This window comes from Schistocerca gregaria, chromosome 1, assembly GCF_023897955.1.
Source record: "Schistocerca gregaria isolate iqSchGreg1 chromosome 1, iqSchGreg1.2, whole genome shotgun sequence".
In the NCBI taxonomy this organism is placed as follows: Eukaryota; Metazoa; Arthropoda; class Insecta; order Orthoptera; family Acrididae; genus Schistocerca; species Schistocerca gregaria.
In genome coordinates this window covers 788,050,613-788,074,246 of record NC_064920.1, presented here as the reverse complement: position 1 = coordinate 788,074,246, position 23,634 = coordinate 788,050,613, and the positions used below count along the sequence as shown (strand labels likewise).

Here is a 23,634-nt window from a genome sequence, read left to right as displayed (position 1 = left end):
CATCACAAACATCAATATACTGTTTGGAAGCTGTTCAAACTTCTTGCGTGTAATTCTTTTTTGATGCATTGTCTCTATATACTGGCACCATTTTATGAAGTCGTCTGCTGTCGAAACCTCCTTCAGGTGTAGGACTTGATACATATCCTCAGCTGCACCCTTCATGCAACCTTATCTTCCTCCTTAATTTGAGGATCTACTATTTTACACGGCTCCAAGGTGTCTTGAAATTAGGATGCTGTGGTTTCTCTTGGATGCTGTGCTCTGCACTTTAATTTATCTTCAGCCTTGCACTTCTGTCATTATCTATCTCCGAAATACTTGCACAGTTCTGTCTGGAATACTTCCCAGCTTCTGAAATTCTTGTTGTTCTCATACCATTGCTTGGCAGTGCCCTCCAAGTAGAAAAATATGTTAGCCAAACACATGGTGTCACCCATTTGTTAAATTTGGCTATACGCTCATATACGTTTAGCCACTTGTTTGGATCTTGGCCATTGTCACCAGAGAACCCAGAAGGATGTCTCATGTGGTGGCACACAGTTGGTGTCATCATAACGTCCTCTTCTTCTTCTGTCTCCAATAGATTGCGATCTGTTGAATATGGCTCAAACTTTGGTTTCTTGCCACGTAAACAGCGGCTCTGTCGTAGCTTGATGGGAGCCACTGTGTCCTCAATAATGTGTGGTATCACAAGTTCCAATACCCAGCACCTCCACCAGAATAATGTCATGTAGAGGAAGGTATAAGTAGATGAATGATGAACACTAACTTCACTTAATGAAGGTTTATTCAGCACTTGCACATACAAGAGTCAAGAGTGTGGAGCGAACTGCCTCTGGCCATAACACATACTGTATATATACAGCTATAGAACATTCTGGTACAATGATTCTTGCCTGTTGTGGATACCTCTAGAATGTACTCAGACCGAATATAGAAATTAAATTTTTTTTAGTTCAGGTGAGCTTTCAACTCACAACACTCCATGCAACAATGTAGCATCATAACCACTACACTACAGCAACTGCGCTACTCGGCATCTTCTGCAACAATACCACCACGGCACCTTTTTGAGGTATTAAAGCTATGGTGATAAATGGCTTTCCCTCTTCCCTATTGTGAACTGTTATGTGTTTCCATTACACGTAAAAAAAAATCAACAGTGTTTTCCTTTTTTTATTTTATGTTTTCTTTATCTTTATTTTAAAAATCAATATTAAACTTTACTTACCACAATATGAAAATAATCTCAGAATCTACATCATGCAATAAAGGTATGAGCTGATAGAGGTCACAATAACGTATATTGCAACTGTAGTGATCACATGACAAACAGAAATGAATTGCTATAGCAATTTTCATACATCTGGTGCAATGTACTACCACAAGATGTCAGGAATAGACAGAAGTGGTAAGACATATTCCCAAAGCTTTGGGGTACCCATATGTTGATGGTAAGTATACTTCTCAAGGACCACAAATGACAGATTAATTCCATGGGAAGTATACTTTCCAACCCCCTTCCAGGAACAACTTTGATGATAACCATATTTCCCAAGAACAATTAAAACTGCCTTGTTTGGAGGGATATTTACTTCCCATAGTCCTGAAAGCTATACTTGACAACAAACACAAACTACAGCTGGTGCAGCAGACTGCTACTAGATGCCAGGAGTATACAGAAGTGGTAACACGTATTCTCTTAAGTGCTGTAAAGAAATACATTCAGTGGGAAGTATATCCCCCACAGGGCACAAAAGGGTTAAGAAACAGAATACAGAGAGTTACAGTTGCCTGTTTTAACAACGTAAGATGGGACAGCACATTACTGAAAAATCACAATGAGCAGTCCTCAAGGTTCATTCATAGGCAAATTATTGTCCATGCTCTATATTAATGATTTACCATTTTATTTGAATCAAAGTACAGTATTAGTCATTTTTGCATGTGATTCTAGCATTATTGTCAAGTGAAAAGAAGATGTATCAATCAAGAAAATACTAAATGGCCATTTTGTTAAAGTTATTAAATGGTTTCCAACCATCACACTGACTTTAAACTTTGATAAAACATAGATCATACTGCAGAAATCTAGGATGGAGTAATGACAATATTTTGAAAATGAAAGTTTGCCACTCACCATGTAGTGGAGACATTCAGGTTGCAAACAGGCACAACAAAAAGACTGCTAGACAAGTAAGCTTTCGGCCATATGACACACACACATACACACACATTTGTGTGAGTTGCATTTGCATGAATGTGTGGAAGTGTGTTGTCTAAATTCAGAAGAAAGCCTTTTGACCAAAAGCTTACTCGTTTATCAGTTTTTTTGGTGTGCCTGTCTGTGACTCAATATCTCCACTATATGGTGAGTAGCAATCTATTCTTTTAATAATCTTTTCGTAGATCATCCTGTTTCTCAAAAATACCCTACGTCCTCTTAATTAAGTGTACAAACAAAAAATAAAGAGTAGACAGTTAAGTTATTGGGTGTGTATATTGGTGAAAACTTAAAGTGGAAAAACCACATGACAGACCTATTAAACAGTGTAGATACAGCTGCTTTTGCCATAATATTAATTGCCAGTTCTGAGGGCATGGAAAATAAATGAATTAACATTTTGCATGTTTTCATTCACTGATGTCCTAAATTATAATATTCTCGTGCCAACTCCTTGCTCAGGCAAAAGTCTTTGTTGTACAAAAGAAAGTAATTAGAATTGTATGTGGGGTTTGAAACACAATACAAGTATCTGTTCAAGAAATTGAGAATGTTAACTGTGGCCTCGTAGTACATTTATTCATTGATGAAATTTGTTACCAGCAGCTCATTGCTGTTTGAGAGTAATGCTCTTTACAAATATGATATAAGAAAGAAAATTGATACACTTTCTTTAGCACAAACATTAGTTAGATTTATAGTCATACACAACATTTTGACAATCTGTCCAAGGACATAAACTGACACACAACAGAAGTGTTTTCAAATGTAGGTTGAAGTTATTTCTATTTGTGTCTGTAATTGTTTGTTCAGTTGACACATTCAACATTGTAACATTGATTGTGAATAAAATCTATGGAATGTGGAACTAAATAACTTGTAGTCAAACCTAGATTAGAAACAGTTCAGAAAAACAGTGTATAGTCACCTCGCAACTTTAAAGAGATTTTGTCTTAATAAATGGTGATACTTTAATTCAGGCCAGTCATTTCACAAAAAAAGGGTTGGGACTGTCTCTGTGTAATGATTCCAAATGGCATGGAAGACTTTAACACTTTTGTTTTTGAGGCTTTCTTTCAGATACATGAAAATTATTCCCAGAAAAAATTTCAGTCACTGGCTATCAAACATGTGATTAAATTTTATGTATATTTATGTGGGAATCTCCTTGTTACTGTGTCACCATACACCATGCCAATAAAGACACAGTTTCCTACCTGCATGTATGATACAATTTTAGTTCTGTTCAGCCCTAGAAGCTCTGTTTAGTATCTACACAAGTATAACAATACCACCATACTACAGTGTCAGATCAGGCACTTCATGGGCCAATGGTAATGACACTGCAGAACAGAACCCAAAAGAGAAAATGAAACTACCATGCAAGTCGGTCTGCAGGAGGCAGAGAGTCTCAAACAATGTAGGGATGTGCAAGGGAATAAATTCAGGACTTAGGTGGTGCAGGATGACTAAAGACTGGGCACTCGGTGACAACACTTGACATGATGCACAAGGCAAGGTCTGTTGTCACTGATCTGACTGTAAGCACTGGCCTGCTTGGCATACTGCTGCCAGCAGGTAATCACGTTTGTCATCATGTTTACTCATACTAAACGTGACATGCACCATCCATTGCACCCTATTCCATTATGCAACCCACACCAAATCTGCCTCCACTGCAATATTTGCCAAGTCAAATTTCCACAATACAAATTGCCTATCATTATTGTACATGAGGGTCCTGTGGGATCCCTCAATGGCAAAAATAACTGGCACTCCATGAACAATGGCCATCGATGATGTGAAGGACATCTTGGCCGTATGCTGGAAAGTAGACAATGAATTGACCATCAACAACCACAATCAGCCCAAAAATGGACCAGTGAAATCAATGTACACCCTGTCCCAAGTATGATCTGAGTCTGTACAAGGAGAGAACTCATGCAGCAGTGCAACTTGGTTCTAGGCACAGCCCCCCGATGTGCACACCAATATCAAGACTGATGACTGGTCAGTAGATGTGACATTGCTCCAACACCTACATAGGAATCATACTCCAGTGCGATGCACGCAGCAACTGGAGTATGCGAGGATGCAATGCTGGGGAATGACAAGAGTCTAGTGAAAACACAGGAGCATCTGATGAGAAACTCGTGCCTAGCTGCCTGTCGCAGACAGTTGCTAGATGGCTCATTCTACGGCATATTCCACACTTGGTCTCCACGTGCACCCAGTCTTGTTGAACATGAAACAAGTGACAGACGGGGCAGGTCTACTTGCTTGCCCAGAATGTGGAAGAAGAATGGTTCCAAGAACCCAAAAATCACTGCGGGTGGCAACTCTGACATTACAACCAATGCAATGTGAACCTCATCCAAGGAAAAGATGTGCATCACTGTGATGCCATGGCACTGGAATTGTCTACAGCATCAACACATGGCAACTTGGTAAGAAGCAGAGCTTCCTGGAGTAACCAGCAAGGCTCTGGGGCTGTTTACCACACACAATGATATCCCAAACTTGAGAGTCTCCGTAAGAGGTAGCACAATTTGGGCACTCAATGTGATACCTGCTTTAGAGGCCCTGCAAATCAGTGACACAGGTCACACAAGAGTGCCCACAGCACTTGCAGTACTGGTTTAACTGTAACTATGCCTCTGCCACTTGGGTTTGGTGTCTAAAATACTGTGTCAACAACTGACAAAGCTCATCAAACAAGTATTTCTCAGACCCAGTGGAAGCTTAAAAGTTTTGACAGCTGTGTGTAACCCTGCACTGCTGGACAACAACAAGGTGGCCTTATCAGCTGGATTGATGATGTACCTCACTTAGCAGTGCAGCAAGAATCAGCACAGATAATTCTCCCACCTTTCTGTAGAACTGTCAAAAGTGGCATGTAGCATCAGGGGCAGCAGGGGTAGGCAATAAAAGTGCACAACTGGCACTTATCCCCCTGCTGGCAGGGCAAGAATGCTAAGCAAATCCACATTCTGTTTCATCGGCACCTCTAGTGAGTTGATTCCATCTAAGAAGTTGGATTCTGGATTGCTTACTGCTGGTATTCCTTCAGTAGTGGCAACAGTTCCTGCCAGCATTGCAGAAATTCTGGGTCCATGGTGGCCCAAAATTAACACTAGGGGAAAGGAAACAAAAATTAGTGGTGTCATACATGTAAGAACGTCCTTCATAGCCACTTTAGTTTCTGCACATGTGTGACAACACTGCTACATTACACTGTCAGTGCAGATACTTCAAAGACCAACAGTGGCTCAATAATAACCAGGGAACCCTATGAGAGATAATGAAACTTATTGTGTGAATCAAACTACAAGAAGCAGAGAGTCCAAAATCACATAGAACTGTGCTGGGAATAAATTCAGCATGCAGCCTGGCATGGATGGCTAACAACTGAACACTCAGCAACAACAGTCAGCACTATGTGCAAGGCAAGGTCTGTGGTGGTTGAACTCAGTGTAAGCACTGGCCTGCCCAGATTACTGCTGCCCAGAGCTGAACAGCTGTCAGTGGGTCTGCCCATACTAAGCATTGCATGCATCCTGTTTCCACACTATTCTGTTGCACTATCCACGCTAGCTCATCTGCGTCCATCATTACATCCACTAAACTTTGTCTCCATTTCATGCAGCTGTTCAAGTATTTTCAGACTGGTGCTGGAGAGGTGACGCAGGCTCTCACTTGGACCCTTCCATATGCATTTGTTGATGTATGACTTATTTTGTGTTGTGCACATAGTCTTTGTCAGTTGCCTATTCAGTCTTAGTTTATTTGAGTCATTACTAACTCAGCTTTTCTCTTCTCTAGCACTGCTTTAACTTGTCTAGTTTACATGTCACATCATTATTTTATCTAACCCTTAAGCAGAATATATTCTCTTTTCAATATTTTTAGTTTCATAATTTCTTCTTATACGCAAAAGTTACATTCCATGAAATCACAGCTCATGTCAAATTAACATAAAATGAAAGTCATTTTGTATGTACAATATGAGGTATATTTAGTTTAAAATAGCAGAGTTTCTTATTATTTTTACCAGTAATATCCATATCACCATATTTCTAAAATGCATTTTAATGCCAAGTTTATGAACTTAAAAATTTAACAATAAAACAAACAAAAATACACTACATCATGTTTACTGAGTCTACAAGCTAAATACCCTCTGGATCATCCACATGAGAAAAATTTGATAGTGTTACAGTCAGTTTAGTTTCTGTGATGGATTTCATTACAAGCAGATGCTTTGTAACTGCATTGTCCTCACTAGCCACTTGACATTTTGACACTCATTTAGTGTGGTACATTGTTTTGCAAAATGTTTGACTGTTAGCTGTGTAGTCTTCTTTAACAGTAGATTATACAACTCTTTGTAATATTTAAGAGTATGATCAACTTCTATCATCACTGTTACCCTCCTTACTTCTTCAGGATCACATTCGGTAAAAAGTTGTCATTACAGTGTTGATCATTCTGAAGGACTTGGCCATTTTCTTTATTGTCAGCTTTATAACAAGCCGAATTTCCTTGACTTCTGTTTCTTCTTTATTACTGGTCTCATTGAAAACTATTAAATCTTCATTGCTCATATCCTCAGAATGAGAATTTAGGCTGGCACACATATTCTCTTCATCGACATCAGTAAATCCAGTCTGCTATGCCAAGTCCACAATTTCTCTTGTTACAATGCACATATCAGTGATCACTTCATCTTCTAGCACTGGCATGGCATTGGTGCACCGTTTCCTCTATACACCCACCATACATTTCTGAGTGATGTCAGTCTAAGTGTATCTAATAACATCAGTCACCACCTTAATCTTAAACTGTCACCCGGAAATCTTGATAGTAAGTTCATCACTCAAATCATATTTTTCTATGTCATTTGGTAAAATTTTATGCAGATAGTATGCCTTGAAAGTAGAAATAACTCCCTGGTCCATGAGTTGCAGAGTAGAGTGGGGGGTGGGGGTGGGGGTGGTGGGGTGGGGGGAAGAGGGGTTTGGGGGGGGGGGGGGGGGGGGGTTGGCTGGCAGAAGCAGAAACTTCAACATTTTTATGTCAATCAAAGTGGAAAGTGGGTGGTTGGGCACATTATCAAGGCAGAGAAGAATTTTTAAATGATTTTTCCTTTCTCACAATAGGCCTTCAATTCTCTATTTATTTCATTAAAAATAGTCATGGAAAATATAAGAAGTATTGAACTCTCAGCCTGCTTATGTCAGTGCTCTTGAATGCCCTAGGATTTTGAGGGTAGTAGATTATAAGGCATTTTAATTTGCAGTGCCCTGCAACATTTCCTCCAAAAAAAAGAGTGTCACAGTCTTCAGCAGCCTTAAATCCTGGTGCTATTTTTTTCAATAGAAATCCATTGTTTCACAGTATAGTCTTTTTCAGTTACAATTTCTTTAAATATCACTCTGAATTCCTTAGCTCCAGTTTCATCTGTCACAGCTGCCTCTCCTGTCATTTTAATGTTGTGGAGGCCAGAATGATGCTTGAAGTGATCAGACCCACGTGAAATGGCTGAGAAACCATCCTCTTCTTTTGTTTAATCTGCATACAACATCTTGGCTTTAGCCTGAATGGGAGCTCCAGAGAGAGGCATGAACTGTTGGTTGTGGTGCTCAATCCAGTGGCTAAGCAATTTTTCCATTGCTTCCAATGAAGGTCTGGTCACTCTAGCCACACTTAAGTTAGCTGAAAATTGATCAGTTTCTGAATTTATTGTGTATTGTCACGAATAGTTCTTACAGTGGATTCACAAAGTCCACTGTGATCCAAAACTTCTAACTTTGTTTCTACTGAATACAGCCTCTGTACAAGCTTCATTCCCTTGACAGCCAACCTGTCTTTCCTTTTACACAACATGCAGCTTCACGGCTTTATCGACCTGAACTGATGATTCATATAATGACAAACACAACAGAAGATAATCGTTGAGGTGCGCTAACTTCCATGTACAGTTAACAAATAGCAGCGCTGGACTTTTTAAGTTACATATATGCGAAAATGCAGCTAATCAGTTCACTTGTAATGGGTCTATCTGTATGCTTATTATTATTTTGATTCACATATCCCTCCCTTACCATTAATTCTCATTTCTTTATATTGTGTTATGTCTTTTGAGTACTGAACTTCCAACTTCAAGCTACTGATTACCAGTCATTCATTAATATAATGGCAGTGTGAAATGTTCTACAAGTGACACTGACATACTGTTTTTTAGAGAAACTGTCTCCTTTCTGTAATCCTATTTCACGTCAGCATAATTATTCCAGTGAGTTGATTCCATCTCTGAAGTATGATTCCACATTACATGAAAGATTTTAATCCATGATTATACTGTAATCGTATCATTTTCCAACCTCAAATTTCTTTATATGCTGGACTAGGTGGGTCTCAGAGGATATCAAATAAGGTGAACACGTTGGATGAGCCAACAATTTGTGCCTACACACCCCACAAACCATTTTGAAGTGGAAGGCAGAACTTCCAAATCCTGTGTTTGCTCACTACTGAAGTACTTCTGTGAGTAGGTGTACTGTTCTGGTGGTAGATGATTCTTTTTTCTCCCTTGTAATCCAGGCCTCTTCTCACTTATTTTGTAAATGACATCCCAGGTCCTTGCAAAGTGAAGATGAATATGCACATATAAAGAACATTTTGGTACCAAATTCTCTGAGATACTCTAGTTCCCATAACAACTTGATACTTATTTTCATCTATTTCCTAAGTATCAGAATTTATAATATAGGAGAAGAGTATGTACTTTGGACATGTTTTATGGATCATCATAGCAGACACAATAGTTGGGTTTCCAATGTGCTTATTTTACCATTTCAGTACTTGTCTTATTTCCAATCAAGTGAATCACAGTATATAATCAATTTATTAAAAGGCTGTATCATAAAGATAATGTTTCAAAATGTTATATTCAGTTCAAGGTACAATCTGGTCTTGTACCATGAGCCACAGTTTAAAGTAAGTGACAGGTTGCATACAGTGAGGTGACAAAGGTCATGGGATAGTGATATGTACATATACAGATCACAGTAGCATCATGTACATGAGGTGCAAAAGCGCAGTGTATTTTTGGGGCTGTCATTTGTACCCAGGTGATTCATGTAAAAAGGTTTCCAACGTGATTATGGCTGCATGATGGGCATTAACACACTCTGAACTGAGGGTGGTAGTTGGAGACAGATGTTTGGGACATTCTGTTTTCGAAATTGTTAGGGAATTCATTATTCTGAGATGCACAGTGTAAAGAGTGTGCTGAGAAGAATTGATTTCAGACATTATCTTTCATCACAAACCACAAACAAAGCAGTGGCTGATGGCCTTCACTTAACTATTGATAGCAGTGACATTCACGTAGAGTTGTCAGTGCTGCATGAAATAACTGCAGAAATTGATGTGGGACACATGACAAATATATTCATTAGGACACTGTGAAAAAATGTAGAATTAATGAGCTATAGCTGTAGATGACCAACACAAATGACTTTGATAATTCTATGATATTACCTGCAGTTCCTCCCCTGGACTTGTGGCCATATTAGTTGGACCCTAGATGACTGGAAAACAATGGCCGGATCAGATGCATCCTGATTTCAATTGGTAAGAGCTAGCTGATGGGAGGGTTTGAGTGTGGTGCAGACACAATAAGGCATGGACCCAAGTTCTCAACATTGCACTGTGCAAGCTGATGGTGGCTCCCTAATGGTGTGGGCTGTGTTTACATGGAATGGATTGGCCCCTGGTTATGTTTGGCTATTTGTAGAACATTTTCAGCCACTCATGGATTTCATGTTCCTAAATAATGATGAAACTTTTATAGATGACATTGTGCCATGTGACTGAACCACAGTTTTCACGATTGGTTTGAAGAACATTCTGGATATTTCTAAAAAATGATTTGGCTATCCAGGTCACCTGACACAAACCACAATGAACATTTATGGGACATAACTGTGATGTCAGTTAGTGCCCAAAATCCTGCACTAGCAACACCTTTGCAATTATGGATGGCTATAGAGGCAGCATGGTTATTATTTCTGCAGGGGACTTCCGACAACTTGTTGAGTCCATGCCACACCGAGTTGCTGCATTACACCAAGCAAAAGGAGGCCCAGCACAATATTAGGAGGTATTCCACGACTGTTGTCAGCTCAGTGTATTGTGAATGGACTTTATGTTAAACACAGGGCTAATAACTCGAACCTCCAAATAAACACATACAAATGAAATTTTTCTGGTTAACACATTCGGCCTAAAACTTATATTAATAAACATTTAAAAGCACCTAATTACTTTAATTTTTAAGCATATGTAGCATTTCTGTATTATTAATCTCTATTATCAATATCACCAATGGGCTCAAGATACAATTATTAACTTTAATTTTATTTGTGCATATAGAGTTGGAATAACTTTGAATTAAGATCTTACTTGTATATAAACTGGTATATATATACTGTATATAAACTTGTATGTAAACAATGAAGAAACTAGTGTAATTGCTCCTAGCTTCAGCAACAGCAGCTGGCTACAGCCCTATCATAGTGGGCAAACTGTGGTGTGAGAAAGACTGATGTTAGAGAGTAAACACTATATAAGTCTGGCTCAAGATACATGTTGGCTCGAGATACAAGCCTCTCCCTAATCTCACAGTTTATTCTTCCTGAGGCTTTTACTGCAGTATACAGTACAATTCACAAAATGATCATATTGATTTACATGGATTTAGTCACATTTAGTGATTAAACATATATCTTGGAGCTGCAAGACACTTTGATACAGCTCATTTTGCAAAAGAAATGTGTGGCTCTAAGTTATGGAAACTGTCTGTAATTTTCTTTAAAAGAAACTAATGTTACCTTCTAAGTCCTTTCAAACTTGTGTTCAGGTGTATTTTAAAATTATAAAAAGCATATTTGACTTTTAGCCTATGAGAGTGGTTTGAAAAGTTCTCGGAGTCACCACGAGAGGTCAGCACTAGCACAACAAGTTGTTCACATGATATTCATTGGATCATTGCCTGTAAACATGTTCCACATCAGTGCTCTTGGAAGAGAGCTGTGGCAGTGACATAGTTCTGTTTTTGTTCCAGTGTAGTGATTTGCGAAGGTGGAAAAAAACAAAATTCGAGTAGTGATTAAGTACTGTGTAAAGAAAGGTACAAAAGCAAAGGACATTCATCCTGATTTCCAGAATACACTGAGGGACTCTGCTCCTTCATATTCAACTGTTTCCAAGTGGACAAATGAATTTAAATTTGGTTGGGAGAGCTTGGATGATGATCCCTGCAGTGGTAGGCCAAGATGTGTCACCTCTACAAATCACTGCAAAAGTGCACAAAATGGTCATGGAGGATCGCTGACTGAAAGTGTGTGAAATTGTTCATGCTTCCCAGATGTCATCTGAAAGGGTGTCTTCATCTACATGACTACTCTGCAATTCACATTTAAGTGCTTGGCAGAGGGTTCATCGATCCACAATCATACTATCTCTCTACTATTCCACTCCCGAACAGCGAGCGGGAAAAACGAACACCTAAACCTTTCTGTTCGAGCTCTGATTTCTCTTATTTTATTTTGATGATCATTCCTACCTATGTAGGTTGGGCTCAACAAAATATTTTCGCATTCGGAAGAGAAAGTTGGTGACTGAAATTTCGTAAAAAGGTCTCGCCGCGACGAAAAACGTCTATGCTTTAATGACTTCCATCCCAACTCGTGTATCATATCTGCCACACTCTCTCCCCTATAAGATGATAATACAAAACGAGCTGCCTTTTTTTGCACCCTTTCGATGTCCTCCGTAAATCCCATCTGGTAAGGATCCCACACCGCGCAGCAATATTCTAACAGAGGACGAATGAGTGTAGTGTAAGCGGTCTCTTTAGTGGACTTGTTGCATCTTCTAAGTGTCCTGCCAATGAAACGCAACCTTTGGCTCGCCTTCCCGACAATATTATCTATGTGGTCCTTCCAACTGAAGTTGTTCGTAATTTTAACACCCAGGTACTTAGTTGAATTGACAGCCTTGAGAATTGTACTATTTATCGAGTAATCGAATTCCAATGGATTTCTTTTGGAACTCATGTGGATCATCTCACACTTTTCGTTATTTAGCGTCAACTGCCACCTGACACACCATACAGCAATCTTTTCTAAATCGCTTTGCAACTGATACTGGTCTTCGGATGACCTTACTAGACGGTAAATTACAGCATCATCTGCGAACAGTCTAAGAGAACTGCTCAGATTGTCACGCAGGTCATTTATATAGATCAGGAACAGTAGAGGTCCCAGGACGCTTCCCTGGGGAACACCTGATATCACTTCAGTTTTACTCAATGATTTGCCGTCTATTGCTACGAACTGCGACCTTCCTGATAGGAAATCACGAATCCAGTCGCACAACTGAGACGATACCCCATAGCTTCACAGCTTCATTAGAAGTCGCTTATGAGGAACGGTGTCAAAAGCTTTCCGGAAATCTAAAAATACAGGATCAACTTGAGATCCCCTGTCGATAGCGGCCATTACTTCGTGCGAATAAAGAGCTAGCTGCGTTGCACAAGAGCGATGTTTTCTGAAGCCATGCTGATTACGTGTCAATAGATTGTTCCCTTCAAGGTGATTCATAATGTTTGAATACAGTATATGCTCCAAAACCCTACTGCAAACCGACGTCAATGATATAGGTCTGTAGTTAAATGGATTACTCCTACTACCCTTCTTGAACACTGGTGCGACCTGCGCAATTTTCCAATCTGTAGGTACAGATCTATCGGTGAGCGAGCGGTTGTATATGAGTGCTAAGTAGGGAGCTATAGTATCAGCGTAATCTGAGGGGAACCTAATCGGTGTACAATCTGGACCTGAAGACTTACCCGTATCAAGCGATTTGAGTTGCTTCGCAACCCCTAAGGTATCTACTTCTAAGAAACTCATGCTAGCAGATGTTCGTGTTTCAAATTCTGGAATATTCCATTCATCTTCCCTGGTGAAGGAATTTCGGAAAACTGCGTTCAATAACTCCGCTTTAGTGGCAGAGTCGTCGATAACAGTACCATCGGCACTGCGCAGCGAAGGTATTGACTGCGTCTTGCCGCTTGTGTACTTTACATACGACCAGAATTTCTTCGGATTTTCTACCAAATTTTGAGACAATGTTTCGTTGTGTGTATTACATTTTAACTGAAGAATTAGAAATGAAAAAATTATCTGCAAGATGGGTGCTGCGGCTCTTGATGCTGGATCAAAAACGCATAAGAATGGACATATTGGTACAGTGTTTGACCTGTTTTAGGAGAAATGAACAAGTTTTTTTGCACTGGTTTTTGACCACAGATGAAACTTTGGTACACTACTATACCCCAGAGATAAAACTAACAGTCAAAGCAGTGGAAACATGCTGAGTATCTGCCACTAAAGAAAGCAAAGACAGTTCCTTTGGTGGGAAAGATCTTGGCATCAGTCATTAGTGTTCTGGGATGCAAAGGGGATTCTGTCTATAGATTATCTCCCCAATGGGCAAACAATTACTGGAGAATACTGTGCTAACCTCCTGCACAAAATGCAACAAAAGATACATGAAAAAGGCCAGGTTTAGCAAGGAAGAAACTCATTTTCCATCAAGACAATTCACACCCTCAACATGTGCTGTCACCAAAGCAGAATTACATGAACTATTAAATTGTTGCCACACCCACCTTATTCACATGATATGGTTCTGTCAGACTACGAGCTCTTCCCAAAACTGAAAATGTTTCTTGGTGGACGAAGGTTCACTTCAAACGAAGACACCGAAACATTGTTGGACCAAGGTCATTAATCTACAAGGAGACTACATTTAAAAATAAAAAAAAGTTTCACTGCTGTAAGTACTTTTTTTCTATTCTGTTATGAGAACTTTTCAAACCACCCTTGTAGATATTTCAGATTGCAACACAGTAACTCCATACCGTAAACTTTGTAAGTTGTGATCTGATGTTGAGTAAGTGTTCTGCTAAACAAAGTAACAGTACAATAGAAATTATGAATTGCTTTATTAATTTTCATTCTGTGGTCATAAAGAACTTACTTTAAATAACTTGACATTGATAGAGTAGGAACAATATTTTGTGATCATTTAATGAAAATAAATAAATAAATTTGTATACCTTCAGGATCACTGTCACACCTTGTAAAACAACAAACAATTCATGTATTGTTATTTCAATATTACAAGTGATTATTTCCATGGAAATTTTGTTCCAGGTATGGAACCTATTCAAATTTCACACTGTACCAAACAGAATATGTCCAGTTGTATGTGGATACTGTACGACAAACAGCAAAATTACTGGATTCTGAGAGGCCATTCATAATATCCAGCCCAACAAATGGACTACAATCAGAAGCTGAAGGTTACATAGCTGAAAATCCTGGGAGTTCTCTTTTTGGTGATGGTACGTTTGCAGAGTCATGGCATGATTCAACAATAATAAACTACTGTCTCTAAGTTTCTTTGTACCAAAAGTAGTGCAGTTATTAGATTCAGTTTACTGACTTCTTATCTTAGGTATTACAATTCATCATCTGGTGTTAACATTTATCATACACTTCACTTATGCATCTGTATGATTGTCTAATATTGATTTAGTCAATGTCCAGGTTATAAGATATGAATTGATCACCCATTTTTTGAATTATATTTACTTTAATGGCAATGACAAAATATTGGAAATTTTATGACTGTACAAAATAATGAAATTTGACTCATTTTCTCCCATATATCAATCTTGTGTGATAAAACTACATAAAGTCACTTTTCCTTTCAGTTGTGATTTAGAGATTTAATGACTAAATGACAAAACCACAGCAGTTACAACCTACCATCACACTCGTAAATTCAGAGAACAGGGAAAATTAAATAGTAATGATTTTCAGTTACCACTACATATTATGTCTCTTTCTGTATCTTTATTCAGTTTTAAACATTATTAAAAAAAGCAATCTCACATTAGAGGTACCAGTACAGTGTATCAGTGTGTCCCATCACAAATCAAGCACTGATAGCACCTATAGTAATGTGATACATCTGTCTGCGTTTGCTGAAGTTCTGTGACCTCCTGATGATACATTATGTGTAGCACTTTATGTAGAAGTATCTCTAGATTTTCCAATGTTCTGTATTGATAAGAGGCAACTGCCTTGCCACTGTGGTTACACTAGTTCCCGTCAGATCGCCAGAATTAAGCGCTGTAGGGCATAGCTGGCACTTGGATGGGTGACCATCCAGGCTGCCATGAACTGTTGCCATTTTTCAAGGTGCACTCATCCTCGTGATGCCAGCTGCTAGCATGAGTTTCTTAGAAGTAGATAACTTAGGGGTTGCGAAGCAACTCAAATCGCTTGATACAGGCAAGTCTTCAGGTCCAGATTGTATACCGATTAGGTTCCTTTCAGATTCCGCTGCTACAATAACTCCCTACTTAGCACTCATATACAACCGCTCGCTCACCGATAGATCTGTACCTACAGATTGGAAAATTGCGCAGGTTGCACCAGTGTTTAAGAAGGGTAGTAGGAGTAATCCATTAAACTACAGACCTATGTCATTGACGTCGGTTTGCAGTAGGGTTTTGGAGCATATACTGTATTCAAACATTATGAATCACCTCGAAGGGAATGATCTATTGATACGTAATCAGTATGGTTTCAGAAAACATCGCTCTTGTGCAACGCAGCTATCTCTTTATTCGCATGAAGTAATGGCCGCTATCGATAGGGCATCTCAAGTTGATTCCATATTTCTAGGTTTCCGGAAAGCTTTTGACACCGTTCCTCACAAGTGACTTCTAATCAAACTGCGGGCCTATGGGGTATCGTCTCAGTTGTGCGACTGGATTCGCGATTTCCTGTCAGGAAGATCGCAGTTCGTAGTAATAGACAGCAAATAATCGAGTAAAACTGAAGTGATATCAGGTGTTCCCCAGGGAAGCGTCCTGGGACCTCTGCTGTTCCTGATCTATATAAATGACCTGGGTGACAATCTGAGCAGTTCTCTTAGGTTGTTCGCAGATGATGCTGTAATTTACCGTCTAGTAAGGTCATCCGAAGACCAGTATCAGTTGCAAAGCGATTTAGAAAAGATTGCTGTATGGTGTGTCAGGTGGCAGTTGACGCTGAATAACGAAAAGTGTAAGGTGATCCTCATAAGTTCCAAAAGAAATCCGTTGGAATTCAATTACTGATAAATAGTAAAATTCTCTAGGCTATCAATTCAACTAAGTACCTGGGTGTCAAAATTACAAACAACTTCAGTTGGAAAGACCACATAGAAAATATTGTGGGAAAGCGAGCCAAAGGTTGCGTTTCATTGGCAGGACACTTAGAACACGCAAGTCCACTAAAGAGACAGCTTACACTAGACTCGTTCGTACTCTGTTAGAATATTGCTGCTCGGTGTGAGATCCTTACCAGATGTGATTGACAGAGGACATCGAAAGGGTGCAAAAAAGGGCAGCTCATTTTGTATTATCAGGTAATAGGGGAGAGAGTGTGGCAGATATGATACGCAAATTGGGATGGAAGTCATTACAGCAAAGATGTGTTTCGTTGCGGTGAGTTCTTTTTACGAAATTTCACTCACCAACTTTCTCTTCTGAATGCGAAAATATTTTGTGAAGCCGAACCTATGTAGGTAGGAATGATCATCAAAATAAAATAAGAGAAATCAGAGCTCAAACAGAAAGGTTTAGGTGTTCGTTTTTCCAGCGCGCTGTTAGGGAGTGGAATGGTAGAGAGATACTATGATTGTGGTTCGATGAACCCTCTGCCAAGCACTTAAATGTGAATTGCAGAGTAGTCATGTAGATGTAGATGTAGATGTAGATGTAGAAAATCATGTCCTTGTATGACTTCTATATCACTAAGCCACAAATGGAATCAGCATACTCATACAGATACCTGCATGTAACAATCTGTGGGTTTATGAAATATAATTATCACTACCATTTCATTGAATCACAATTTGAATCAGCCAACTCATACAAATACCTGTGTTTACCTGTGGGGATATGAATGGAATGATAATATACTCTCAATTGTAGGTAAAGCAGTAATCCGAACTGTGACTTTGACAGTATACTTGTGACAAGATGGTTATAAAGCCGATTGTACATTACCTTTTCTAAGATTTTTGAGAATGCTGGCAAAAGTGAAATTGGACAGAAATTTGGCACTATTTCTTTATATCCCTTCTTAAACAGTGGCTTAAATCCAGCATATTTCAACCTTTCAGGAAATATTCCACTGATAAACAACTGGTTACACAGATAACTTAATATTTTACGTAACTCAAATCACATTCTTTAATTAACTTTGTTGATATTTCATCATGCCCACTAGATGTTTTTGATTTTAAAGATGTTATGATGAACATTACTTCTGCTGGGGTAGTGAGGGTCAAATTCATATTATGGAAGTTACTTGAAATGTCTGGTCTGAGGTTTCCCATGGCAGCATCTACAGAACCTCACAACCCCATCTTTACAGTAACAGTTATAAAATGTTTGTTAAAAAGTTCTGCAACACAACATCCATCTGTCACCAATGTATCATTTACTCTTCGTGTCTGGTTCTACTGGTTTCCTCCTTCACTATACCCCATATTGTCTTTATTTTGTTATCTTATATGACTATCTTTTCCTTGTGGTATATATGCTTTGATGTCCATGTTACAGTATTTAATATTTTTGCAGTATTTCTTGTAATGTGCTATAGCATCAACATCAGAACTGTTTCAGATTGAAAGATACAGTTTCCTTTTTGTTTTACAAGATACCTCTATTCCTTGACTAAATCATGGCTTCTTTGTAGACTTTGCCCTAACCGTGGTTGGTTTTGGGGCAAACAGTGTTCAAATAAGGTAAGCTCTTTATTAGAAAAAGTTTTATGTTCTTCATTCATACCACTAGCACTGTAAACATCACTCCAGTGAATGTCTTTGAGGAGTGTCCTAAAATAATCAATTTTTGGCATATTGTTATTTTCTTGAGTTCAGCTTTAACTGCTTTTATATCCTGTTCAGTATTAACATTTAACAGAAGGTACCTGCATGTCATGGTCTGAGAGGCCATTGACTATTGATTTTGTAGTATAATTTTGTTCAGTGGACTTTTCTATAAAGATATCACCAATATCTGTGAGCAGTTGGCTACATTAGTTGGGGACGTTACAGTGGGAATTAAGTTGAATGGTAGTGTTACTAACTCCTGTAAGTTCTTATTGGGAGAGTCTTTCAGTAAATCTACATTTAAGTCACCAGCAACCACTGTTTCTATGTTTTTGGTTGTTGAATGCGCCATTACAGCTTCAAGGTGGTTTATGAACAGATTAAAGTTACCTGCAGGTGCTCGATATACACTTAATATTATGAAGGATTTTTTATGAAATTAAACTTCAGTTGCACATGCTTCCATATGCTGTCCTAAGCAAAATTTATGACTGCCTATGTTCTTAAATTTATCAGTTTGTTTTCAAATTTTATTTTGCCAGAACTGCAGAACTTCTTCACATTATGTGGACTAACTGACTCCATTGCCACCAATGTTGCTGCGACCACTTGGTTGATACCTATTTAAAATTTATAACAAAACAATGCAAATCCAGGATGGATTGTTAAAATTTATAATAATTATTATAGATTATCATAAATTAATGCATGGTTTTGTTGTAAATTTTAAATAGGTGTCAACCAAGTGGTTGCAGCAACATTGGTGGTACATAACATGAAGAAGTTCTGCAGTTCTGACAAAATAAATTTTGAAAACAAACTGATAAATTTAAGAACATAGGCAGTCATAAATTTTGCCTATGAACAGCATATGGAAGCGTGTGCAACAGAAGTACAATTTCATAAAAAATCCTTCATAATATTCAGTGTATATCAAGCACCTGCAGGTAACTTTAATCTGTTCATAAACCACCTTGAAGCTGTAATGGCCCATTTAACAACCAAAAACATAGAAACAGTGGTTGCTGGTGACAGTGACAAATACCTGCCAAACTTGTCACACTATCATCAATAATTAGTGCAAGGAAATATTGTACTTCGAAACTGCCTCAAGCTGCTCAAACAACATTGAAGCTTGCATGGTCACACAAAACATTCGCTGGAAATCATACAAATATTTTTAAGTCCTGATAGAATTCAAAGTACAGAACTCATTTCCACAAAATTATTCTAAGTTCAATGAATGCTAACTTAAGATTTTTGGCTCTCTGACCTCTGATACCACTCATCAATTTACCACTGTGAATGTTCATTAATGAGAGACTGTGAGCAAGAGCCTGCATGCACTTTTAAGCTTTTAGCCATGTTCTGCCTACTAAATTCATGTTGAATATTTAATTTATGAATGATCACATTCAATTTTGAAAGACAGTTACATGTATATACAATGCACTAGTGCACATAGGCCAATTTTATGATCAGTGTGTGACATCTCATTAAAATATTTACACAGCTTTACAATAGTTATGAATAATATTTATATATATATATTAAAAACAAGGATTCCAAGACTTACCAAGCGGGAAAGAGCCGGTAGACAGGCATAATAAAATAACACACAAACACACATACAAAATTTGTAGCTTTCGCAACCAACGGTTACTTCTTCAGGAAAGAGGGAAGGAGAGGGAAAGATGAAAGGATGTGGGTTCTAAGGGAGAGGGTAAGGAGTCCTTCCAATCCCGGGAGCGGAAAGACTTACCGCAAAGTTCCACATGGGAAAAATATATTAAAAACAAAGATTCCAAGACTTACCAAGCGGGAAAGCGCCGGCAGACAGGCACATGAACAAAACACACAAACACACACAGAATTACTAGCTTTCGCAACCGATGGTTGCTTCTTCAGGAAGGAGAGGGAAAGACGAAAGGATGTGGGTTTTAAGGGAGAGGGTAAGGAGTCATTCCAATCCCGGGAGCGGAAAGACTTCCCTTAGGGGAAAAAATGGACAGGTGTACACTCGCGCACACACACACACACACACACACGTACATATCCATCCGCACATACACAGACCAAGGTGTACACTCGCGCACACACACACACACACACACACACACACACATACATATCCATCCGCACATACTTCCTGAAGAAGCAACCATCGGTTGCGAAAGCTAGTAATTTTGTGTGTGTTTGTGTGTTTTGTTCATGTGCCTATCTGCCGGCGCTTTCCCGCTTGGTAAGTCTTGGAATCTTTGTTTTTAATATATATATATATATATATATATATATATATATATATATATATATATATATATATATAATAAAAACAAAGATTCCAAGACTTACCAAGAGGGAAAGCGCCAGTAGATAGGCACAATGAATAAAACACACAAACACAGAATTTGAGCTTTCGCAACCGGCGGCTGCTTCGTCAGGAAAGAGGGAAAGAAAAGGAAAGATGAAAAGATGTGGGTTTTAAGGGAGAGGGTAAGGAGTCATTCCAATCCCGGGAGTGGAAAGACTTACCTTAGGGGGAAAAAAGGATAGGTATATACTCGCGCGCACACACACACACACACACACGCATACCCATCCATACATACACAGAGATAAGCAGACATATTTAAAGGCAAAGAGTATGGGCAGAGATATATATATCAGGATTTTTTGGCTAATGGTCTGGGACATTGAAGCTGATTTCATGCTATGTTTGTGGCAAACTAATAATAATGGTGTACATGCGTGCACATCCACGCACGCGCGCACACACATACACACACACACACACACACACACACACACACACACACTAAAGTCTATATGCACTTAATTGTAAAGTAACAAGTTGTTGCTATTACTAATATTGTTAGCATTAGTGTGTATACATATGGTGTATCATAAGTGCATATTGTGTAACTGGTTGATCTGTTATTAATTTTTATGAACTATTATGGTTAAAAGCTTTATAACTTTTAAAATATATAGTTTAGAACCAAGATTAAAATTGCAACAAGCATGTCTTATTGTTGCAATTTCTGATTGTCCCACAATGGCTGTGAAGAGTCATGGCCTCCAAGCATGTCTGTGTCCTCTTCTCTTTCCATAATATAGCCTTCAAGTCCATTTCCCTTGTATAGCCCCTGTATATACCCCTTCCACTTTTCAACTTTCACTTCTTTACTTAATCTAGTTTTCCATCCGAACTCTTAATATTCATACAGCTGCTTCTATTTTCTCCAAGGACTCTTTAATTTTCCTGTAAGTGGTATCTATATTTCCCTTAGTTGTATATGCTTATATAATCTTACATTTGTACTCTAGCTTTTCCTTCTTAGATTGAATTCCTGTTGATCTCATGTTTTAAACATATTATTCTCTTTTGCCTGCTTTATATTTTCTCATTTCATCAATATCTCCAGTGATATCCAAAGATTTCCACATTTTACCTATTTGATCCTCTACTCACTTCACTATTTCATATCTCAGACCTACCCATTTGTCTTCTATTGTATTCTTTTCCCCATTTCAGTCAATCTTTGCTTAATGGTCCCTCTGATTCTGTACATAATCTGCTTCTTTCTACTTAGTCAGGTCCTATCTCGTTAATTTTCTGCCTTTTTGTAATTTCTTCAGTTTTAAACTACAGCTCATAACCTATGGTTGAACTCTCTCAAAATTTGGTGTACAAGTAGTTACTTGCAACAAGCATAGCACACTTTAGGATCATCAACTGGAGAAGGATTCACATTCTAGGGACCATTGTCGAATGCAGAGGCATGTTAACAAGATTCATGGTTCCTTAGTGGCTGGGAGGAGTTGTGGCACTGATGGTAGTAAGATCCATGGGTTGAAACTTATTGTGTCTCATTTACAACTTTTTTCATCTAAAGACATGAGGCCCTGAGTAGTACATGTATGTGTACCACCGCAGGTTGTTGCAAGCTCCCCTGGCTGCAGCATGCTCCTGTACAGTGTTCCAATTTCATACATGTTCTGGTACTCATCAGAATATTACATCTCATCCTAACTGCTGAAGGTAAGGAAAGGAGTTCTGGCCTGCTGTCTCAGCTGGGTACAGGCACTGGTTGAATTGAAGTGCACTCAGATAGTTGAAATAAATGAGGTATTTTGTTACTTGAACTTCTTTCATCTCTGCCATTGCTCTCAAGATTGCTTGTCTCTCAGCATCAGGCATCATGGGCTCATACAGTAACTGGCTCTTGATTATGTGATTTAAAGAAACTACAAAGCTCTGGAAGTTGTCCTCCTGTGATTAGGGTGGACTGGAAAATAATCATGACATCTTAATTTGAAAATGTAGTCAAGGATATATTCCCATTTGTACTGCAGTATTTCTAAATTCTGAAATATTAAGCTTTTTAAGACAACAATCTTTCAAAAGATTCTTACTTTTTCAGTGATAGCTAACTACAATTATTTGTTTCAGTGCACTATTATAATTACATGCTGGATGGATGGGATCCAAACATCTACCCAGTTCCACGGTTTGCATCTGAATATGGTTTTCAGTCACTCCCATCATTTTACACAATAATGTCAGTGTCTGAACCAACAGATTGGAGTGTGGATAGTGATTTAATGCAGAACCGCCAGCATCACTTAGGAGGCTACCAAGAGATGGTAATAGAGATGAATAAACACCTCCCATTACCTGTTAATTACAGCACTGAAGAAAACTTTCACACTTATATTTACTTTAGCCAGGTTTGTTTCCTTATTAATGAGATGTAGTTTCTTATTGAATTACAAGCAATATTTCATGGAAATGACTTGTATGATGGGTTATCTTTACAGATAAATCAAGCAATGTCAACAAAAGTACAAACAGAACATTACAGAAGATGGCGCAGCTCTGTAAAGGAGTCTGGGGAAGGATACACAATGGGAGCTTTATACTGGCAGTTAAATGATGTATGGGAAGCACCGTCTTGGTCATCCATTGGTGAGTCAAATGCTGTCTACTTGTAATTGTAGTTTATTGGTCAATGGACATTGCTTGATTTTTTACATTCATGAAAATATTGAACCTTGTACTGATCTATCGTATTAAATGTTTAACAGATTTCTTAGACCAATGGAAAATGTTACACTACTATGCAAGGGATTTTTTCTCTGATATCTTAGTGTCAGCATATGTGACAAGTTCTGGAGCAGTTTCTGTAAGTGTCACTTCAGACAAACTGGAAGACATTGACACTGCATTCCTAAGTATACAGACATATCGATGGAGTAATTTCACACCTTTGAGCACTGTTTCAACAAACTGTTCTGTGGTATGTAAATGTCTTATTTTTTCAACTAATATAGGCATTAAAGGTCCTTTCTGATCTTTCTATATTTACTTATGATTA

General features: G+C 38.4%; 1 protein-coding gene across 1 annotated transcript in view; it reads left to right on the top strand.

Annotated features, from left to right (window-relative positions):
* Window positions 1-23,634, top strand: part of LOC126269497 (beta-mannosidase) — a 221,527-nt gene that overhangs the window by 174,052 nt on the left and 23,841 nt on the right. The window contains exons 10-13 of the mRNA XM_049973998.1: window positions 14,515-14,705; window positions 22,710-22,987; window positions 23,078-23,225; window positions 23,345-23,556. Coding sequence (XP_049829955.1) covers window positions 14,515-14,705; window positions 22,710-22,987; window positions 23,078-23,225; window positions 23,345-23,556 — 829 coding nt within the window. The remainder of the gene's footprint in view (window positions 1-14,514; window positions 14,706-22,709; window positions 22,988-23,077; window positions 23,226-23,344; window positions 23,557-23,634) is intronic.